The sequence below is a fragment of the Neodiprion lecontei genome, chromosome 5 (assembly GCF_021901455.1).
Source record: "Neodiprion lecontei isolate iyNeoLeco1 chromosome 5, iyNeoLeco1.1, whole genome shotgun sequence".
NCBI lineage: Eukaryota > Metazoa > Arthropoda > Insecta > Hymenoptera > Diprionidae > Neodiprion > Neodiprion lecontei.
The window spans coordinates 22,411,504-22,431,192 of NC_060264.1; the positions used below are offsets into that span (position 1 = coordinate 22,411,504).

The window sequence follows — 19,689 nt, forward strand, 5'->3', positions numbered from 1 at the left end:
ACTTGATTGCTGAAATACAACTTTTAATAATTTTTAGCTATATCGATCAGATAATTCTTCTCTATCATTCGAGAAAACTCCTTACCAACTGTAAATAAGTACCGATGGTGGATTCAATGCGTAACATTCTTGTACGTAAGATGGCAACTGTACGTCAGATAGAATGCGACTTGACCAAATAGTTAACAATTTTACTTAAAATTTTGATAATTAATAACATAATTGTAATTGTTGTGATTACTTTGAAATAATTTAAAAATCTAGAAACCCGAATTGTGTTTTATTTTATTTTCAATTCACTCGTTCAAGTTATTGGGGAAATCAATTCATCGGATTGTTGGTAAGGGAGGTATTTTTTTGCTTCGTTATTGAATGGGACAAAAAATCTGTTCTACGATCAAATCAACGCTTCTCAATACATTACAATAAGTACATTTTTTACAAGCTTCTATCACACTTGTATCAATCCACACATATTTCAGAATATCGGCGCGATTGAGTCAACCGAGTCTCATTTTGTCCTGTTTTTCACTCCAGTAAAAAAATAAAAAAAATAAAAAATTACTCATAAAAAGTAACCAACAACAAACAAAAATAACGAAACAACAATCAATCCAATCTGAATTTCGTAGTTTACAGACAATTTACACGTAAATGTGAAAAGTGACATGAAACGTTAGCGTACTGTGGTATATAGTTTTTCACTTATCGATATTCTATTTACTTTTTCCTTCTTACGTTTTGTTGCGCTGGTTTCTTTCTCGCTTTTGTATCTTTGCTTTTACAAAGTCACCGTTGCCTCGAAGATTTACGACGTTAGCCCAGCGCGCTTTAAGTCACGAAAATAAACTTGGCATCATCAATAAGCGTGCAGCCCCGATGCGGCAAGCGTCGCGACGACTTGACTTGGCTCTGCAACCCTCGCCAGCAAACCTGCAACGGAGATAGGAATTTGGGGGTTGCGCATATCCATGTTTGCAACGTACGTACATACGCGGGTATACGTATATAAATAGAGCAGGGAATCTTCCATACATGGAAGAGTAAAGACAAGAAGAGAAAAGGCGAAAAAAGGAGACAAGAAATAAATACCGCATTCAGAACAAACTTATCCCCCCCCTCCCCCTCATCCACGTTTCGCTTTTCTGAATCCTGTTTATTCCACATTTCAGGTAATCCCATCGTCTCAGTGTTCGAAAGAAAAATAAAACAAAAGAACGAACTCGACACGAATATTTTTCACTGCTCGTTGAATTTTACATACATTTTGTCGGAAATATATAACGATGTAAAAAATATACTCGGAACTTTTTCATTTTTCCCTTTCGTCTGATATTCCGACCGCAATTGGCTTCTTTTTTAAATTTAAATTAGTGATTGAACGATAGTTGCCACGAAGTAATTCGTAAATCTATCTGGCTTTTTTCTTTCTTCGTATATAATCGAACCTTTTCCTCCGGTCAGACATAAATGAGTTAGTTGGTTAATTCTACATCAAACGGTCGCCTGACCGTAAATAAAATAAAAAAGGAACGAGTATATTTGAATCAACAAATTTTAATTATTTGAACAGTCATTAGCCGTAATTAAGTTCGGCCCGTTCAAAATAATTATCAAAGTCGAACCGCAAGCACATATAACAGATTAAAGTGAATTCATTTGACCGTAATTAATATTTATTGTAAACGATTTTAACCGTGAACAAACTTTATTCAGTACCAAAAAAAAAAAAAAAAAATACGTACGTGGTTGAAGCTAAGTGAACTACGTAAATGGAATTACTTATTCTATAATTCACAAACTTTTTTTCAGCATTTTTTTTCCGAAGTGTATAGAACATGGTTATACATATAATACGTAGATTTATGTGAGTCGCAGAGCGGCATTTGCGGTTCCGCTGTATATAGTTATAAACCGCGAGTTCTCACCTCCGCGCATAAGCCCCGCGGTATAATAATGGAGATCTCATTGAGATTCAAGATGTGAAAAGTTTTTCGGCATTTCGCTCCCACATATAGCTATGCGCAAATATGTATATATACATATATATTTACCAACAGACTATACGCGTACGCATATTATACACAGCGTTTGAAATTCTTTCAAGGCAGGCGTATAGTTGCACATGCGTTCGTATCAATGTATGCCTATATCAAGAGACGAGGTATACGGGCCTCCAAATGTAGCTTACATCAATAGCAATAATAATAATAATCATACATTCATTTACACATGCATGCATGTACAGAGTGTTTCCGAGTAAATCCCGCCGTATGTTGGATTGCCTACCACTGAGGGTGACAAATATCGGTAAAACAGACCTACCGAATTACCAATATTACTTCAGTCAAGTCAATTCGTATGTTCAGTTTAACGTGACTCCGGAAGGCGATAACCGATCGCTTGAGCATAGGTTACAAAGAAGAAAACAACTTCTTGGCCAAACCCATACATTTTGGCAGCACGCGCAGTCCTGGGTTATTCGCGAGGACTTTATAAACGCTACTTACCGACCGATAACACTCGTACCGATATTTCTTCTCCTGCGTGGTAGGCAACCCAACATACTGCGGCCTTCACTCGGAAACACCCTGTATGGACACCCAGGGCGCAATATGAGGGAAAGTGAGCAGAGCTGGTGTTCTTTTCTTTTGGTCCTTTTTCGTCTTTTTCATCATGAATAGGCAGAATAACGTCGAAAACAAAGGCAAGGAATATAAAATGAAAAAAAAACGACGGAAGAAAAATGCAAGGAAAAAAGGAAATGGCAGCGTGACCGCGTGACACCAGCGACTCACACTCGCAAGATCCAGAAACACGTTGACGAATAGGTTAGACGTGACAAGAGGATCCCCGTATTTCGCAATAACGCCATCCGCCTCGCTATTCCCCTCTCTTTTAGCTCTGCCGGCTGTACATGCATACATATTATGGGAGAGACTTCGCTTCCCGCGAGAGACCCCAAATTCCCCAAATTTTTACATTACGGAGCGCTTTTTCACTTTCTTCCTTTACTTTTTCACTTTTTTTTTCCTATCTTGTTTGCCGTCACTGCACGATTCTCGTTTTTTTCAGCCACTTCCCTAATTCCTGCGTCTTGGCTTCGGTTCTTCTTTTGTGTGATATTTGTAGCATTAAATTAAGCAGGTATTGTAGGAACTGCACGACCTGAAAACATAATATCATCAATCCTCTTGTGAAGAAATATTTTTCACCACATTGAAATACGCATGTATTATTTAAATTTTATTTCAAAGTACAATAATCTCTGAATTTATTCTGTTTAATCTGACTTTATACTTACAATTTTATAAATGAATTGAGGCGGATTTTACATGAAGTTGTTTATAGGTGTCTTCATAGAAAGAATTGTAATATAGTATACAGAATCTTGTGCAAGAAAGTTGGAATTAATATTATTACATTGATTGGAAATCAATCATTGACAAGGTCAATTAGCAATCAGATATTAAGTCGCTGTGTAATTATCATCACCTTCTGTGCGCTAATACCTGAAGCACATTCACAAAAGGTCTCTTAAAACGTTCAAATTACGTGAACAAGATTTGATTGGAGTTTACGAAAAATTATCGTAAGAAATGTACAAAGAAATTTTCATTATTCACCAACTTAAATAGCCAGGGAAGAGAGAGGCTCAAAAACACGTGAGAAAAGTTGACCCGTAGACATTTCCGTGTCTTGTTTATTAAAAAAAAAGGACGAAAATTCTCTTCGTCTCGTCACTTTTTTTTACAAATTATTGTCCGAAGACAGCTTTATCGCGATGAGACATTGGACGTAACCCTGTCATCGTTGGTGTAAAGATAGATGAACACGATGCATGTATACATACCTATATACGCCCACTGTAACGTTGCATAATATATCCAGCGTAGGTGGAAAGATATGCTATATATATCACGGTAGCCTAATCTGGGTAAGATAATCAGTAAAACGTCCGTCGCAGCCAATTGTCGTACTGCACGAGGAGTTTGACATCGTTCATCGAACTGCACGGACTGAACGAAGACCGACAGGGACAGGGTGCCGATATCAGGTGAGTGATAAAATTTATCTCGCGAATATACGCGACGAAAGTCATGCACGCTGTTGTTTTCAACACTGAAAACAATTCCGGCTCATTGACGCTCGGATTCGCCGATTGCCGAAAGCTATAGTGTAGGACAATAACGAAACGAGACAAAAGGTGAACAGAATTGAGAGGAAAAATAATGGCGGGGCGAACGATGAGAGCGTCTGATTGTAATGCGTCGTCGACGAGGAAACCGAGGTACACGCTTGGATTAAAGTTCGCGTTCTTGAGAGACTCGCAGAATCACCGAACCCTTCTGATTTGCTCTATATTTTTAAACTCACTCATCAATGTGACCAGTCATTGAATCAGAGATCCGGCAGAGCCCTGTCCAGTTATCTAATATTCGGTCGGCTCGCGGTGATAATTCTAATTATCGATAACGCGGTTTAGTCGCGGTCGCCACCACAGGCAATATCAGATACTGTTTCCTTTGTGCTTTGTCAACTGTAACGATATAATAAACCGTCAATTCGCCTTTCTCTTTATGGGCATAATTATTTAGATCCGAGCCATCCAGACCCACGCATCGTAATGAGCATCAGAAAATTACCCGACGATTTGAACGCCATCGCTAAGAATGAACTCGGCGAGGATGAAGCGAAAATTGAAGAACACATCGAGATTATTACGGAATGGCTCAAAAAACAACCGCATATCAATGCTAGAGAAGGTAGGAATCGTCATCATTTTTTGTACCCTGATTCGGTAGTCCAGCATCCTTGGAAATCCGGTGACATGGTATACAAGTTCAAAAGTTTTCGTAAGATCGTCACCGTGTCCTTGACCATGAACTGTACGAAGGTCAAAGATTTCGCAGAATCATTGTGGCCGAAAAAGTTTGTAAATAAAAATCGATTTGGCAGGACTCTGGTTTTACACTGGTCTTACTTGATGGTCAATTTAGCTCATACAGATTTTGTATTGTTCAACATAAATACTCAGTAACAGTAGGTAAGTTCTGACGGCTGCTTTGCCTCCGAAACTGAGCAGATAACATTATTGCTACCATTCTGATTTTTTATTCTGGTATCCAGGTTCATAAGATTTCACAAGCTCATCGTCATTTCCTCGGCCATTAGTCGTAAGTGTATACCAGAATAATTTTTACTACTTTCTCTTTGGTGAGCCAGATCCGCAATGGATAGCGGCATTTTTGAGGGGCTGCAAGCACAGTCTGGAAGTAACGAAGCAGAAGCTCGAGGCTTATTACACGATAAGGACCCACCTGCCCGAATTGTTTGCCGATAGAGACCCGAAGAGGGCGAAAATCAGCGAGCTCCTTGACCTAGGGTGGGTGACCATTTTTATCAAGTCGTCTTGTCAACTCCAGACCTCGTCGATTCTCTTCACTTTACCATTACGCCAGTAAGCCTAGCATTTTTAGTATGCACACAGTCAACTGTTCACCGATTATTTTCAGAATTTACCTTCCGCTACCGGCGACTAAGGACCCGAGTAGTCCCAGGATAGTCCTGCTTCGCGGAGGATGCTACGATCCCAGCAAATACAATTTCCTCGACATAATGCGGGTCAACTACATGGTGATGGACCTGATGCTCATGGAGGATGACAGGTGGGTTTTTCAGAATCAATTTTGGCCCTGAAGGAAAGATACTTTTGTCAAGGCTTCACCTGGTCGATATATAATATCCTCCGACATCTTTTTCGACAGGTCATTAATCGCTGGGCAGCAGACAATCCTCGATTTGACCGGCAGCAAATTCGAACACGTCGGTCAGTTCACTCCGGCAACCGTTAAGAAGGCTGTGACTTGTTTCCAGGTGAACGGTTCATTATTTTAAGGAAAACGTTCAGAGATAGATTTTCCCTTTGGTATTCGACCCTTTACCGGTAATGAAACTGTGCTTGCTACACGAATCTATCTAAATTCAAATTGCTTGGTCTGTTCGTAAAATGGTGGAAGGAGTTACTTCCGGTAGATTCTAATCATTATGTGTTGCGATTCTTGAAAGGAAAGTCCGTTTCCTTTTTGTGTTTGAGACTAATCTGAAATGGGAACCACACTTGACTTTAACCTGGTGATGTAAAATCAGTTGAATAATCACTTCCACTTCCATGTAAACGAATTCTTTGTCATCGGGCTAGGAATGTTAAATTTTTTTAAAGCACCGATAAATTCGTATTCATGTTACTATTTTTCATTGACCAGGACGCTTACCCTCTAAGGACGAAGAGTATGCATTTTATCAACCTCCCACCAAGCTTCGACATGGTCTTTAACATCTTCAAGCTGTTTCTGAAGGAGAAGCTGAAGAACCGAGTAAGTAATTCCATTTCTCAAGGACTATGCTCGAAATCAATTGTCAGTAAACTTCTTGGGGCAACTTTCGGGTTTACTTCAAGCCCTGGACGAGTTTGTTTAAAGTCTTCTAAGTTGGGTCAAAGTTTCGAATTTTGACCGTTCGGTACAATGGTATGTCTGAACTTTGACCCCCACCTTACAAGTCGCTTTTCTGACCTATCCATCTCCGATCTTGACTGTGTCCAGATTCTGATACACAGTGACCAGAACACCCTCTACGAGCACATCCCGAAGGAAATTTTGCCGTCTGATCTAAACGGAAACGGGCCCTCGATCGCGGAACTGACAGGTGAGAATTAATCTCCACTACTGTCCGCATCATCTTTTCGCTTCTAGTAAACTTGGTTATCACTTTCCAACAGCTGAATGGAAGCAAAAGGTGCAGGACAAACGAGACTGGTTCCTGGAGGATGCTCAATTCTGCGTCGACGAATCGAAGCGAGCTGGGAAGCCGGTTTCGGGAGCCGATCTCTTCGGGGTGGACGGCAGCTTCAAAAAGCTTAGCATCGATTAGTCCTCCTCAAGTACTTCGACTTTTACAGAGCAGAAGACGTTGTTACGTATGAAATTGATAACAAGAACAACAAGTGTACGCGAAATCCCTTGAAAAAGATTATCTTCAGCAAGCTGGCGATGTTTGTATGTATATTTCTTTTTAAACTACTTCGACCAGAACCGTTCGTCATTTTTTCTTCTCTCCGACTCCCGTTCTCCCTAATTTATTTCGCGAAGAAGACTCGGTCGCTGTCTTTTGCCAAGTTTTTTTTTTTTCTCCCTCCCCTCCGTTTTGTCTACTTTTAGGGCCTGCGGTTTGCGCCGGCAATATAAAGAAAGAGGTGAAATTGAAAAGCGCTTACGACTGAAGAGAAGGAGAGATCTCCGGAGCCCCGAAGAGCATAACCGTAAATAACGCGGAGCTCCCGGAATATGAGCCCTTGCACGAAGCTCCTTTTTGCGCGGCGGTACTTTTTTCGAAGGGTGAAAGGGGGAAGGAAGGGGGATTGGGGGTGGGGGGGGGGGGGGGGGGGAGACGAGGATGCGGACGGATAGGGTTGCCGCATTTCGGCCACGTGCCGCGCCACCCTTACAGGGTCCGACCAAACCGAGCCGACATTGCGATCCGCGCCGTTTTACGTTAACGTTTTCGATTTAGGTGTATCGATGCCAATATTGCGGCAAAACGCGACAGTCGTTTCGCCCGGAATCGTTTCACTCGGTCCCGAACGCGAGAAGAGAATACAAAGAAAAGGATCAAGGACGGTGTATACATAGGTGCAGGATGGATATACATGAGGCACACAAAATTTTACTCACACTGCACACGCATTTTATCCCATCCGCAAAAGCTGTCGCTATTCGCTTCTGCCACAAATTGCAGCTCTGCCAGCTCGGATAACGCGACGGGTCAAATCCGAATACTTATTCCGGTTCCTCACGTTCTTCAATAATCTCCTCTCCGGGCTCAGGATCACAAAAAATCGGTATCGACCGCCGCAATTTCACTTTTCAATCTTATAGAATCATTAGTGTTTTAGGATTATTAGAAATTAGGGTAGAATGATTGAGTTGAAAAAAATTTGTTCGTCAAAAACAAGTCTGATCCAGCATCAAAGTGGTTTCAATCCTTCGTGGAAACATAATTCTGACTTTTTGTAGGTACGTATTTTTTCTAGCAATGGTTTCAAAGATTCTGAAAACACCGATTATTTTGCATCTTATTATCAAAATTATTTGAAAACTTCTTCTGATATTGGCAGACTACAGAGTTTGGCATAAAACATTTCCGAACTATTTCAAAGGTGTTTTGAATCAGTCAAGTTTCTTCACAAAATATACCTTATCAATTCCAATTGATTTTCAAAAACTTTCAATACTGATTCCTCAAAAAAATTCTGTGCCTTAAATTTCGACTTCATTATTTGGATAACTGTACAAAAGATTTGAACTCCGAATAACTGTACAAAAGATTTCTGCATTAGAATTTTGATCAGGTCTCTCTGACTGTCGTTATTCCTTAAAAGTGATCAGCTTAAAATCAGGGAAGATAGCAATCGAGGTGAACACTAAATTTGTGAAAATCGTTGATATACTTGTTTGAAAATGGCGAGAAATATTTTCTTCGGCACGGCGCGGAGGTGGAAATAGTGAGGTCGAAGGGACGTACAACGTCTCGGACGACGAGGGTGAGGATTTCGGGTGTTAGGATGAGGTTGGGGATGGGAGGATACCGCGAGGATCGGGAGTAGGCGATACTCGTCTCTGGTAAGACATTATTAAGGACGTGCCGGGAATATCAGTCGAAGTAGATAATTACATTATCATCCGAGGGACCGAGACGCAGACGAAGACGAAGACGAAGAGGCGAAGGTGGAGCCACTCGGTTGTCAGGCGCGGCCGAAAGGTGATCCAAGCTCCACTCTCACTCTCTCTCCTCTCTGTCCCTTGATCTCTCTCTCTGTGTAAACGACAGGTACGTGTTCAATCATAACCCGATAATGGGTACGTAACCCCCAGGGTTATCAATGTTATCACCTTGTTGAACAGACTCTCTCCTCTCTTCTCTATCTCTCTCTCTCTCTCTCTCTCTCTTCTCTGTCCGCATATTGTAAAGGGGATGGAAATTACTTCCGACTCACTGGCTGTCAGACTTCTCCGGTCCTCATCCGTCCGACCAACCCCGCAGGAACTAATCAAACAAAGAAGAAACCAACGAATTAGGCAATCGAAATGAATAATCCAGTCGCGTTGAATGCAAATATTCTAATTTTACTTTCTCGGCGCTGGTCTTGCCCTTTGGTATAAAAGTGTTCAAGTATCTGGATGATAAGTTCAGAAAACCTTCTTCGCATTCCTCAAATTTTCATAGTGAAAACGGACATTTATTGCTTTGGAGACGTTAGTAAGTCTCATCGAAACGGTAATTGCAATTCCATTATGAAAAAAAAGTTTCACCAATTACTGATTTAAAAAAAATGATTGCTCCCAAAAAAATACCTACCTTACTTTCGCGAAGTGGCTCTGAATCATTTCTTAAGCGTGTCAATTACTAATATTATATCATTATTTACCACTTTGTAGACGAGAGGCCCAACTTTTTTTCAACTCCAATCAAGTTTTCTCAACTCAAATATGAAAACAAAATTATTTATTCGGGTTAAAGAGTCACTGTCAAGAAATTTTTGAAAGCCCTGATTTCGTTAATTTTGAAACTTTGGATAAAAATAAAAGAGAATTCTGTTTTTTCACTACATGGTTCGCAAGTTGACTGTGTATCATGATTTACATTCTCACGGATGAATCTTGGAGGTATTTTTCAGGCCGCATTTTTCCCCGAGGAACAATTCCGGGAGGTTTGGAACTTGAAAAGAGGAGTGAAAACGACAATATATAACAACATGAAAATCGTTCCTGTAAAAATATTACATCCCTCGACGATTTCGTCCTCAAGAATGATCCAGAATCTCGGTAAACCTTTCGCCCTGTACTTTGGGTGCAGCAAACGGGGCTGCGAAAATTTCGGAATTGGGGTTCTAAATTAGGCAAAAGCGATGCGGAAACCGTGCGGAAACTGGTGAACCGGCGGGGGGGGTTGAAACACGGGCAAAGAAGGGAGCCGCTTTTCTCAAACTGAAATATCCTTTCGCGGGAATTTATTCCAAGGGTTAATTTCACCTCCAGACACTATATTCTATACCCATGCCTTAATACTCCACGCATTATAATATCTTTAATTAGGATTTCGTTCGCAATTTCTATCCCGAAATGTGTTAAACTTTCCCACCCCGTGCTTTAATTCGCGTATATCTATGCGACTGTAATCTAAGAACAACAGCAAAGTGGGAGCTGCCGCTGGTTTCATTTAAGGATAATTTTACTGTTTACGGAAACAGTAGGTACCTACCTACAATTGTCGCGGGAAAACCAAATTTGACTACCGGATTAAAAATCGCAATTCGGCTATTTGCTCTCGCGCAAAATCTCATCCGAATACTGGCCGATTTATCCATACTGAATCGACTTACGAATTTACATACTTCAATACAACTTTATCTCACAATGTCTGAAGGGACTTTTCTTTATAATTCCTAGAATATCTTCGAAAAGTTTCAATGAAACACTCTGTGAATTGGGACTTTTCATGGTACAGCTAAAAAAACTTCATTGAAGTCTTGTAAAAGTTAACTCTCGGAGAATCAGAGAATTTAGAACCAATGTAGAATGTCCAAAAAAAGGTAGTTCGAATTTAGGCAAAATTAAATACTTTCCGAGGTATAATTTCAAAATTCCAAAACAAACGGAAAAAGATCCTTTTTCCTTTATTTTCCTATTTTTGCAACTTTGAAACATTTCGCGATTTGGGACTGTTTAGAATGAATGACCATCAAATTTTTGTTCGATTCGATTCCGAATATAGTTGTAGAATTTCTCAGCAGCGTTCAAATTCTGCAATACGTCTAAAGAAAGGAAACGAAAAAAAGAAAACTGACGAAAACAAACGGATTTCAAGGACCCCTTCCGATTTTGGAAGTCTGGTGTTCTCCGCAAGATTTTATCCGATAAAAGCATGTGCCTGGTATGTGTATAATCGGGTTAATCGGGTGGCACGGGATAAATGGCGGAGGATCTATCAGAGGGAAGTCTCCGCAGCCTTTGTAAGTAAAGTCGCCGAGCTCAAACACAGCGACTCGATATCCCGTAGTGGTTGGTAGGCCTGTTCGTCTCCATATGCAAATGGTATTTCCCCGCCTCATCCTTCCGTCCATTCATCCTTATTTTCGCCCGGGAATAAGGCCGGGGAATTCCCAAAAACCGGGGAAAACAGGCCGTGCGGCCTTTTCCGCCGGTCCGCCATCGATGGTATCTCGATCAGCTCATCTAGCCGAAGTGTCGCAGCCTTTTCCAGTCTTCAGGGGCCTCCGAGGGTTCCTCATGACTCCCGGCCTGTAATTTGAATAAGAAAAGTTCTGCATTCAGGTTTCCCCGATGGTTATGGAGGCCGCCCTACATGGAAAGGCACGTAATTAGCTCGGCATGCTCCTCTCTCTGCTCTCTACAGCCACTCGTCGTCGGAGATTCCCTCTTTATCTCACCCCTTCCTTCTCGCCCTTTTCGATTTACCCCTCGTCGTTTTTCACGAATTCCAATTCAAGCGTACTCGGCGATTTACACCTTCGGGGGGAAGAGAATCTCCGCATATTTACGCTATTTTGTGTATTCCATGACGAAGGGTGGAATGGATGCACCGTTTCATTTCACTTTCAATCTGTTCAATCACGCGATCGTTTGCTACAGGTGTTTCAATTGTCAGTCAATTTCATTGTTCAAAAATTATTGTTTACCCCTGATTTTAAGAGTTTAAGTATTTTAAACCTCGACCAAATTACTCGTGAATTTCGAGATACTTTAGATGACTTCGTGTGAATTTGGAGTCCATTTTTTGACCCTCACTTTAAGAGACATGAAATGGATAAACTGATATACAGTGGATTTAGTAAACTTCGCGAGACATCAATTCATCCCACGGAATTCGAGACATCTATCACGAAATGTGCACATTTGCCTTCAAGTTGTGCTAATTGGTGGCCATTCATTCGTTTCTCATATTTTTAAATCTATTGCCAGAGAATTCAAGAATCCTTGAGTGAAAATACTTCTTTATGTTCTTCATCATCTTCTTGTGTGCACAATTTTTTCCTCATTCAAATGAATAACGACGTTCCAATCAAAAGCGAATTACCAATAAATGAATTCGTTTTCCTTTTTCTTCTTTAGAGTCTAATTACCTGTTCTCTTCAAGTAATTATACCGTGTTCGACTTCTGGTGTAAAATAACTTGAAGTTTTCTCAACCACTGAGATTAGTAAGCTGTTTCTTCCTCTTCGTCATAATCGTGCTCTTCTAATTCTCTTATCCTTTACGTGAATCATTGAGTTCCAACCAGAACAGAATACTCAGTAAACCGATCGGTTCTTCTTCTTCGTCTTCTCTAGCTTCACATTTTTTATCTTTCTTGCACTGACCAGACGTCACCTAACTAAAAACCACGTGTTTTTCAGGTTCCAATGAATATTTTCACGTCGCTTCTACTCCCTCTTCAGCATCTTGTCTACAGTGGCATCAAATTTCCTGAACCGCCAGTAGAACCGCGCAGCTTGTTATTCCTCTTCAGCATCTTCCTCATCTTCTTCCCACCGTAACTTGACCCCTCTTTGCACATTCGATCGAATTTCCCTCATCTTTAACGACTTCGCAACCCAAACAGTACCCTGAAATGTCCCATTACATCGGACTCAAGTCCCCGTAACAGCGAATATGCGGATATAACGATACCGACAGGGACCCTGGTGAAAAAGCTTGCATCATGCCCACTGTAAGGATGCATATTGCATAGGCGAAGGAGAGGCTAACCTGAGTTAAACCGAGTTAAGAGATACCCTCGATCCGGGCGGTCGGCGCCACGAAACGCGGTCCCGTTTCGTTTGATTTCTCACAGGGACCATAACGCCTTTCCCGCCTTCTTCACCCAAGGGCTGCTCGCGATGTGGCGAACACACACGTGCAGCAGCCGCGTATTTCCACATAAACGCACAGCGATCGCTGCTTCAACTGCGTATTTCTATGCCTCGAGTTAGCCCCCGCAACTTCTACTTCATCCTCCTCTTCTTCGCCATTCACCCTCTCTCATGATTTACTAATGGCGCTGTTTTCCACACGGCGAAAGCGCAGTATTACACCGGATACGTTTGTGTCATAAAAAAGGCGAAATAGTCGTCAAATATCGTTGTAACCGTTTTCTCAGAATTTTGGGTCTTCTGGTCATTGCTTCTACAATCAACCAAATTTTTTAATAGCTTAGCAAAACGGACCGTGTGTTTCATCACAAAAAAGACCTTGTATTTTTGCTGGATCGAGTTCTTGTTTTCATCATTTCTTCATCTCCACGTGTCCAGAAATTTCAACCCTCATTTTATTTTCATCATCCGCGTTTTTCCTTCTTTCACCCACTCTGGCCTGAGTCGTAATTTTTTCCTACCTCTCCCCCTCTTACTTACTCGTCAAAATGTTACGAGCTTCGTTGGCCGTTCCGTCTGCTTATACTTTTTAATACACTTTACCTGGCAGGGTATTTTTACCTGTACGTACAGAAGAAGGTTCTAAGAAAAGGCAGAATAACACTTCGTCCACCATTTCCTCGTCTTTGAATAAAGATCTCGATATCCTTCGTCATTTACCTCGTTTCGAACAACCGCTTCCTTTTTATTTTCCCCTCATTCTCCCACCACCTTTGCTAAAACCGCGTTTTTCCCGTTTCCTCATTCTCTTCTTCGTCTTGGTCGTCTTTATTTTTCACTGAGCGACTAGTCTCGGCAGGAATTAATCGTGGCCAAAGTGCAGCTGCATTCTCGACGCGGGGACCGAAAAGGGTGCGGGGGCGTGACAAGCTAAGCCCGGTTTCATGCTGCAATTAAGTCTCGGTCACCTGAGGCTCTCCAATTTTCCGGACTTAGCTTCTCTGGTACGGGTTTACGGCGTAGTCGCGATGCACATGCTGCACGTTATTATTTACCAGAATCTAACCACACAGCGTCTGTCCTGTATCCGGACGTCCAATAATGACGTAAGTAACCAAGATGTATGCCACCGATTTTCTCAATTTCAAAATACGCCCGTGCATTAATGCAGTGCATTAAAGAATATTATTACCCGCCAATTTGTCTGTTAAAGAGGTAAGTTAAAGAGTAAGCCCCTAAAGTTCACATCCAAAAATCAATATATTAGTAGTTTTCGTCACTCATGTAAAATTTTTTACGTAACAAGACCAATCGAACATTATTAATCACTATCAACGCACGCTAATATGCGTAGTGTTTTTTTTTCTCTTTCCATCAGGGGCTGCATCCCCATATTTCATGGGGGTGATATTCGTCCTTTTAATGCACGAGTCAGCACGTGAAAAAAATATACGCTCAATGTTTTTGCGACGCAGTACGATCTTGCAGAACGAAGAAAATCCGCTGGTTCACCTCGTATACTTTTCTTCCATGAAAAATTACTTGTTTTCGAAAACAATAAAAAGGAGAGAAAAGCCCATTTAACAATACGGAGAAAGAAAAATCGACGAAAAAAAGAACGACTAGTGGCGCACTGCGACTCGACTTTTCCCCTCGGGTTTGAGGGGTTGGTTCTATCTTTGTTCTCTTCTCCTCGCCTTGTGGGTCCCACGTCAAAGCAACCCTGAATTTTTTCCGATCCTGGACTCTGGCCAGCTCCAATTATCCTTCCCCCTGCTAAATCTTGACGTATTAAATCTCCCTCCGAGCGGATCGTGTCTCTGCACACTCCGTTCAGGCAGAAAGGCGAATTCAAATGGAAAGGAGAAAGTGAGATGCAGATATAGGTGTCTCTTGTATTCAGTGTAAGTCAATAAACACATTGAACGAATGAGTGCGACTCGAGCGTAAGGAATCCCAATTCGTGTTAAGATCGATGAAAATATCTTGAGCAGACCGATGATAACGAAAATGATGAAAAAGTCAATTTTTCCTGACATCTTAATAGCTTCATCTTGAGAATTGAAGACGGTGAAGACTCTAAGAAAAACTCAAAGTATGTCTAAAACTTTGAGCTACGTTTTGAATATTGGTTGAAAGCTCCAGGATTTCCTATATTCGAGTTATGGTATGTTAACGAAAAGAAGTTGGCAACAGTTTTTCAGTCACTTCTGTTTGAAAACAAGTCATGATTTTGTCACATGTTTCTTTGAAATGAGACTTAAAACTAATGTCCTTTATGAGTTGTTCTTTCAAAATGAATTTCGAGTGGCTTTTACCCGACTTTGTGATCGATGCGAACGTTTCTTTTTTCTCTTCAATCGGTCATAACTTTCAAACCAGACGATCGAGTGGTCAAAAACGAAACTCAAAATGAATCGCGAGCCCTGAGCTATACTTTGAGTTTCCTTCAAGATTGCAGGCAGCTTTCGTTCGAGAATTACAACCAATTAAAACAGGTGCAACAGAATCCGACTCGTTCGTTTGTACAGCGTAAATCTTGATTTTCTGTCAAAGAAGTTATGAGAGAAACCTGGTTTTATTTACAACGGTTAAATAACAAAGATTAATTTGTGTCGCCAGAAGCTGCGTGTTCTAATATTTCTTTATTACCGTTTCGTTTTCTTACTTTTCTTGCCGTGACATTCCCCATCACATGGGGCAAATATTGACACGTGTCTACATGTGTGAGTGCACGCTGCGTATTTGCGAGTAATTCGCGTTGCTACATCAAGGCTATATTCATAAATACCGGACTCTATATACTCGCAGGAGAAATCTGTATAATACTTATCGCATATATAAAGTACACAAGCGCATACATTTGTACAACCCACGCACGGCTGTGTTTTCTATTTATTTTTTTTCCTTCGCACACGTTTCGCGATATATGACGCGAGTTTTCAAGCGGGCTCCACTTCTGACGAGCTGTTCATTTTGTGTGTCTAATACACGGCGATAATCATTTGGCAAAATTGCCTAAACACACATTTACGACACAGCTGTTTGAACATATTTCTCTCGCAAAAATCACAATTCTATATCAATCTGGGGCATTTCGTGTCATTCGCAAATAATCTGCAATTGGCACATTTCAGCCACGTTCTTTTGCACCTGGTGTTTTGCACGAGCTTGGTCAAAGCGTTAATTTAATCGAAATACCCGTAATATGCTTCACGGTTTTGTGAGAGAAAAACAAAATTTCAGTAGACTGGAAAAAAGCATATATCGTACACCTATGCAACAGAAAGCTAGAGGGAGATAGTTGAGTCGGCAAAATATATCGTTTCAAGAGCAAAACCGAAGTAAAAAATCAGCAATCTTTGGACTGGTTACTAAATTTTTTAAATACAGGCTTACGATATCCTGATATAACTATTAACATCTTTCTAGCAGAAACACAGTTGATAGTTTTCATAAATTTTAGCTACTACAGTTCAATACGTACACTGAGAGAAATTTTTAGTTCCGGTTACCGCTCAGTCCTGAACTGTTTTCATTTTTTACCTTTATTAAAAAAATAAGTAGAGGTTGAGGATCAACATAACCTCACAAACTTACTATAAATTTTTGGCGAAGACGGCTTCATGGAAGAAAAAACGAATAGTATGACCTCTGCGAAATATGCCGGAAATTGCATTATTATGAAGACTGTAATTGTTATGGTGATGTTGAAGCCTTTTGTCTATGGAATAGATGAATTTTAATAAAAATGCGTATATCCGTCTCGGTCGAGTCTCCCCACCACTCGTCGGATCCTTGCGATTACAGCGCCGTTAAGCGTCAGCCAGCGCAAGCTTTATTGTACGGATTTTTGACGCCGGATCAAATGTACGAAGATCGGACTCCTGTACTCTAGTCTCCATGATATTAATACTTCTGATACCAGTGTTCCCAGGAAGGAAGATGTGAGCAGACGAAACTTCGTAAGACAAAGTTGGGTCAGAGTTATTTAGTACAAGACTTCACCGCGTCCTCTCCGAGGACATAAAATGACGTTGTAAAAATGTAAATACACGAACCTGGACGTGCCGGCATTTTTCAATCCGTCGATCCCTGGGTTTTTCTGACATTGCCACAGGGTTGACGGGTGATTGAAATGTGGGATGCGATAAAGTTTTTTGTGCCGTATAATAGTTCATTGTGTTCAAGATTCTCGAGAACGTTTTTGGTTTTACACCGGATTGTAAATCGGCGTGTCTATGTACGTGGTTGAAAAATAAAGAAGATGTAATGAAAAATCCAAGTTTGTTTCAGGATTGGACCTTGAGTATTTTTCAGGGAGGACTCAATAATAATAATATTTTGGAGAACTGAACATCAAGTGCGCTCCGTGCGGTGAAGCCTTGTACTAAACAACTCTCCTGGCAATTTCTGGCCAACTTTTTACTGGTAGGCAGGCTTAAGTTTCGTCTCCTTATCCCTTTCTCCCTGAGTGTACCGTAATTATATTTAATTCAGCAATATCTTATTGAAACTGAGTTGAATCGAATCTCTCATTGTCAAGTTTATTTCAATCAATCCACTCGTAATTTGAATTAATGGGCTAGAATTATTTCACCTAATGAAATTAGTATCAAATAAAAACTGCTCGAATTATTTTCGTGCATTTTAACTTTATTCAAATAATTTTCACAACTCAATAAACATCATGATGAAATCATGTTTTATCATCGACGATTTAATGCTGCATGGTCATTTACTCGTAACACAAATTACTGACCTATTGTGAAAATAGTGCCACGATTGTCCTAATATATTCCACGAAATAGTGAAAGTAGCACAAAGATCATTGTATACTTAGCGATAGAATTTTTTTTTACAATAAAATCCCCATTATTTCCATCACTGAGTATTTGCAGAATTCAATCGACGATACAAGCGAAAGTGTTGCTTATTCACGCCTGCCAGAACATTATCAGTACATTTGGAAAAACTGAATATTGTTCACGTGCATGCGTAAGTAGTTTGCAGAAAAACGAGACTTTTTTTGTTCCAGTCTTATACAAAATAGTCTAGAACTAGCAAAACGCGTTATCGTGATCAATGAAGTCTTCATCAACGTTATTTTATTTAATTGTATTCATAATTTTATCGCAATACTTATATTTTTTTCTATCGATCTTTTCCATTTTCCCCATTGCAGATCTATTCGTTAGATCTCGAGTGTCGATGCATCCGTCATATTACCTCGATTCTTTTTCCAGTATTAACAAATTCATCGAAAGAAAGAAAAAAATTTGAACAAATAACAGTATTAGTTAAGCCCAGTTTAAATTTTATTTCCAAAAAAATTCATCTCTCTTCCCAATTCTCCCTATTAATTACACCATCAATATTCGCATACTCATTTTGAAATTCCCGCTCATATACAGATTTTTATCAAAGATCAGTGCTCTCTGTGATGCACATAATATTATAATCAACAATAAATCGTATAATCCAACTCCTCGGGCATTCGAGAGAAATTCGATCGAATTCACGGTTATATATCAAACGCAGGTAGTAAGACCGGATCAGTACCGGGTCGAGGCCTTCCGGATACAGCGTTGAGACAAAAAGAAAAAAAAAAAAAGGCTGAGAAGACAAATAAATAAAAAAAAATTCTATCGCGGAAAAACTCTGTCTCCACGGTCCTACGGCTATAAAGTACCTGTGCATACAGATATTGTGACAATACGTGATACACACATTCATCTCTGTATCTTATTCATCTGTATGTAGCCCGTCGTATTACAATGGCACAGAGAATTCGCAACCGGTCCAGTTGCGGTCACCGTACTCAACCGCGCAAATTATTTCCAACATGTGTGAGTGTACGAACAAACTGCCTGTTTAATGTACGTTATATCGAAACGGTCAAATGTTACGTAACGCGAATAAATTCTTATTTGTCTCCTCGTGCGTGATAATTTTTTGTACGATTTCACTGTCCGCAGTTTCTGTCAGTTTTACAAGTCGCGTGCAGTGTTAAAAAAAATTTTACTACACATAACGTCCCAACAGATCCACTTTATATTTGTGTTATTTGTGACGTCTCTGTTAGCAGGTGTGACAAAATTTTTTACAATTTTAACATTTAAATCGTCGTATCAACATTTAATTCGACGTAACATCAATGATATAAAAAATGGTCGAATCGACTCTAAAATTTTAGTCGACTTACCGGGACATTTTTTTTTCTAAGCGTGTGTCTATCGATCAATTCAACGTAAAAGATATCAAGGATAATGAAGAAATGGCCAAGTATCGAGGAAAGAAATGGTGCAATTTTTCTATACCTTTTTCTTTCTTTTTGACCAGTATCTTTCTTCCTTTCACTTTTTTTTTTCTCTAACGCAGTCTTTTACTCGGTCTTGTAGCTTGTACCGAGGATTCGAAGGTGCCGATTTTTAGTTTTCTCATCGGTGAAAATAGAACATCGAGTCTCGAAATTCCGTCGGTACAAATTATACGTCTCTTTTTTTATGATATTTCGTGGTGAGAGTACAAATTATAACCTTAAACAATTTTTTTCAACCATTCGTAGTCAAATTGACCTTGTATTCGTTTTTGACTCTATCGATCACTTTGCCGATTTTCAACTTGTGCCTTGGGATGAGACGAATGTTTCATGTTTTTTCTCAGGTTTTTATTTGTTAGCAGTTCCAACGTGATAAATATTTTTCGATATCGACGATTTGGAAAAATTGGTTCTAACAGGTCGCTCAGTACTCGTT

At 40.1% G+C, this 19,689-nt stretch overlaps 1 protein-coding gene across 2 annotated transcripts; it reads left to right on the forward strand.

The window, feature by feature from the left end:
- The first annotated feature begins 3,947 nt into the window (after positions 1 to 3,947).
- On the forward strand, positions 3,948 to 7,094 carry LOC107216984 (retinol-binding protein pinta). Of its 2 annotated transcripts, none has more exons than XM_015654327.2 (8): positions 3,948 to 4,057; positions 4,599 to 4,766; positions 5,227 to 5,386; positions 5,517 to 5,669; positions 5,769 to 5,877; positions 6,267 to 6,377; positions 6,606 to 6,708; positions 6,782 to 7,094. In XM_015654327.2, exons 2-8 carry the CDS (start codon positions 4,628 to 4,630, stop codon positions 6,931 to 6,933), a joined length of 927 nt encoding a protein of 308 aa, XP_015509813.2. In that variant the 5' UTR covers positions 3,948 to 4,057; positions 4,599 to 4,627; the 3' UTR covers positions 6,934 to 7,094. The 2 variants fall into 2 exon arrangements, with proteins under 2 accessions (XP_015509813.2, XP_046596784.1); XM_046740828.1 differs by having other exon boundaries at positions 3,984 to 4,057; positions 4,585 to 4,766.
- Positions 7,095 to 19,689: the final 12,595 nt, after the last annotated feature.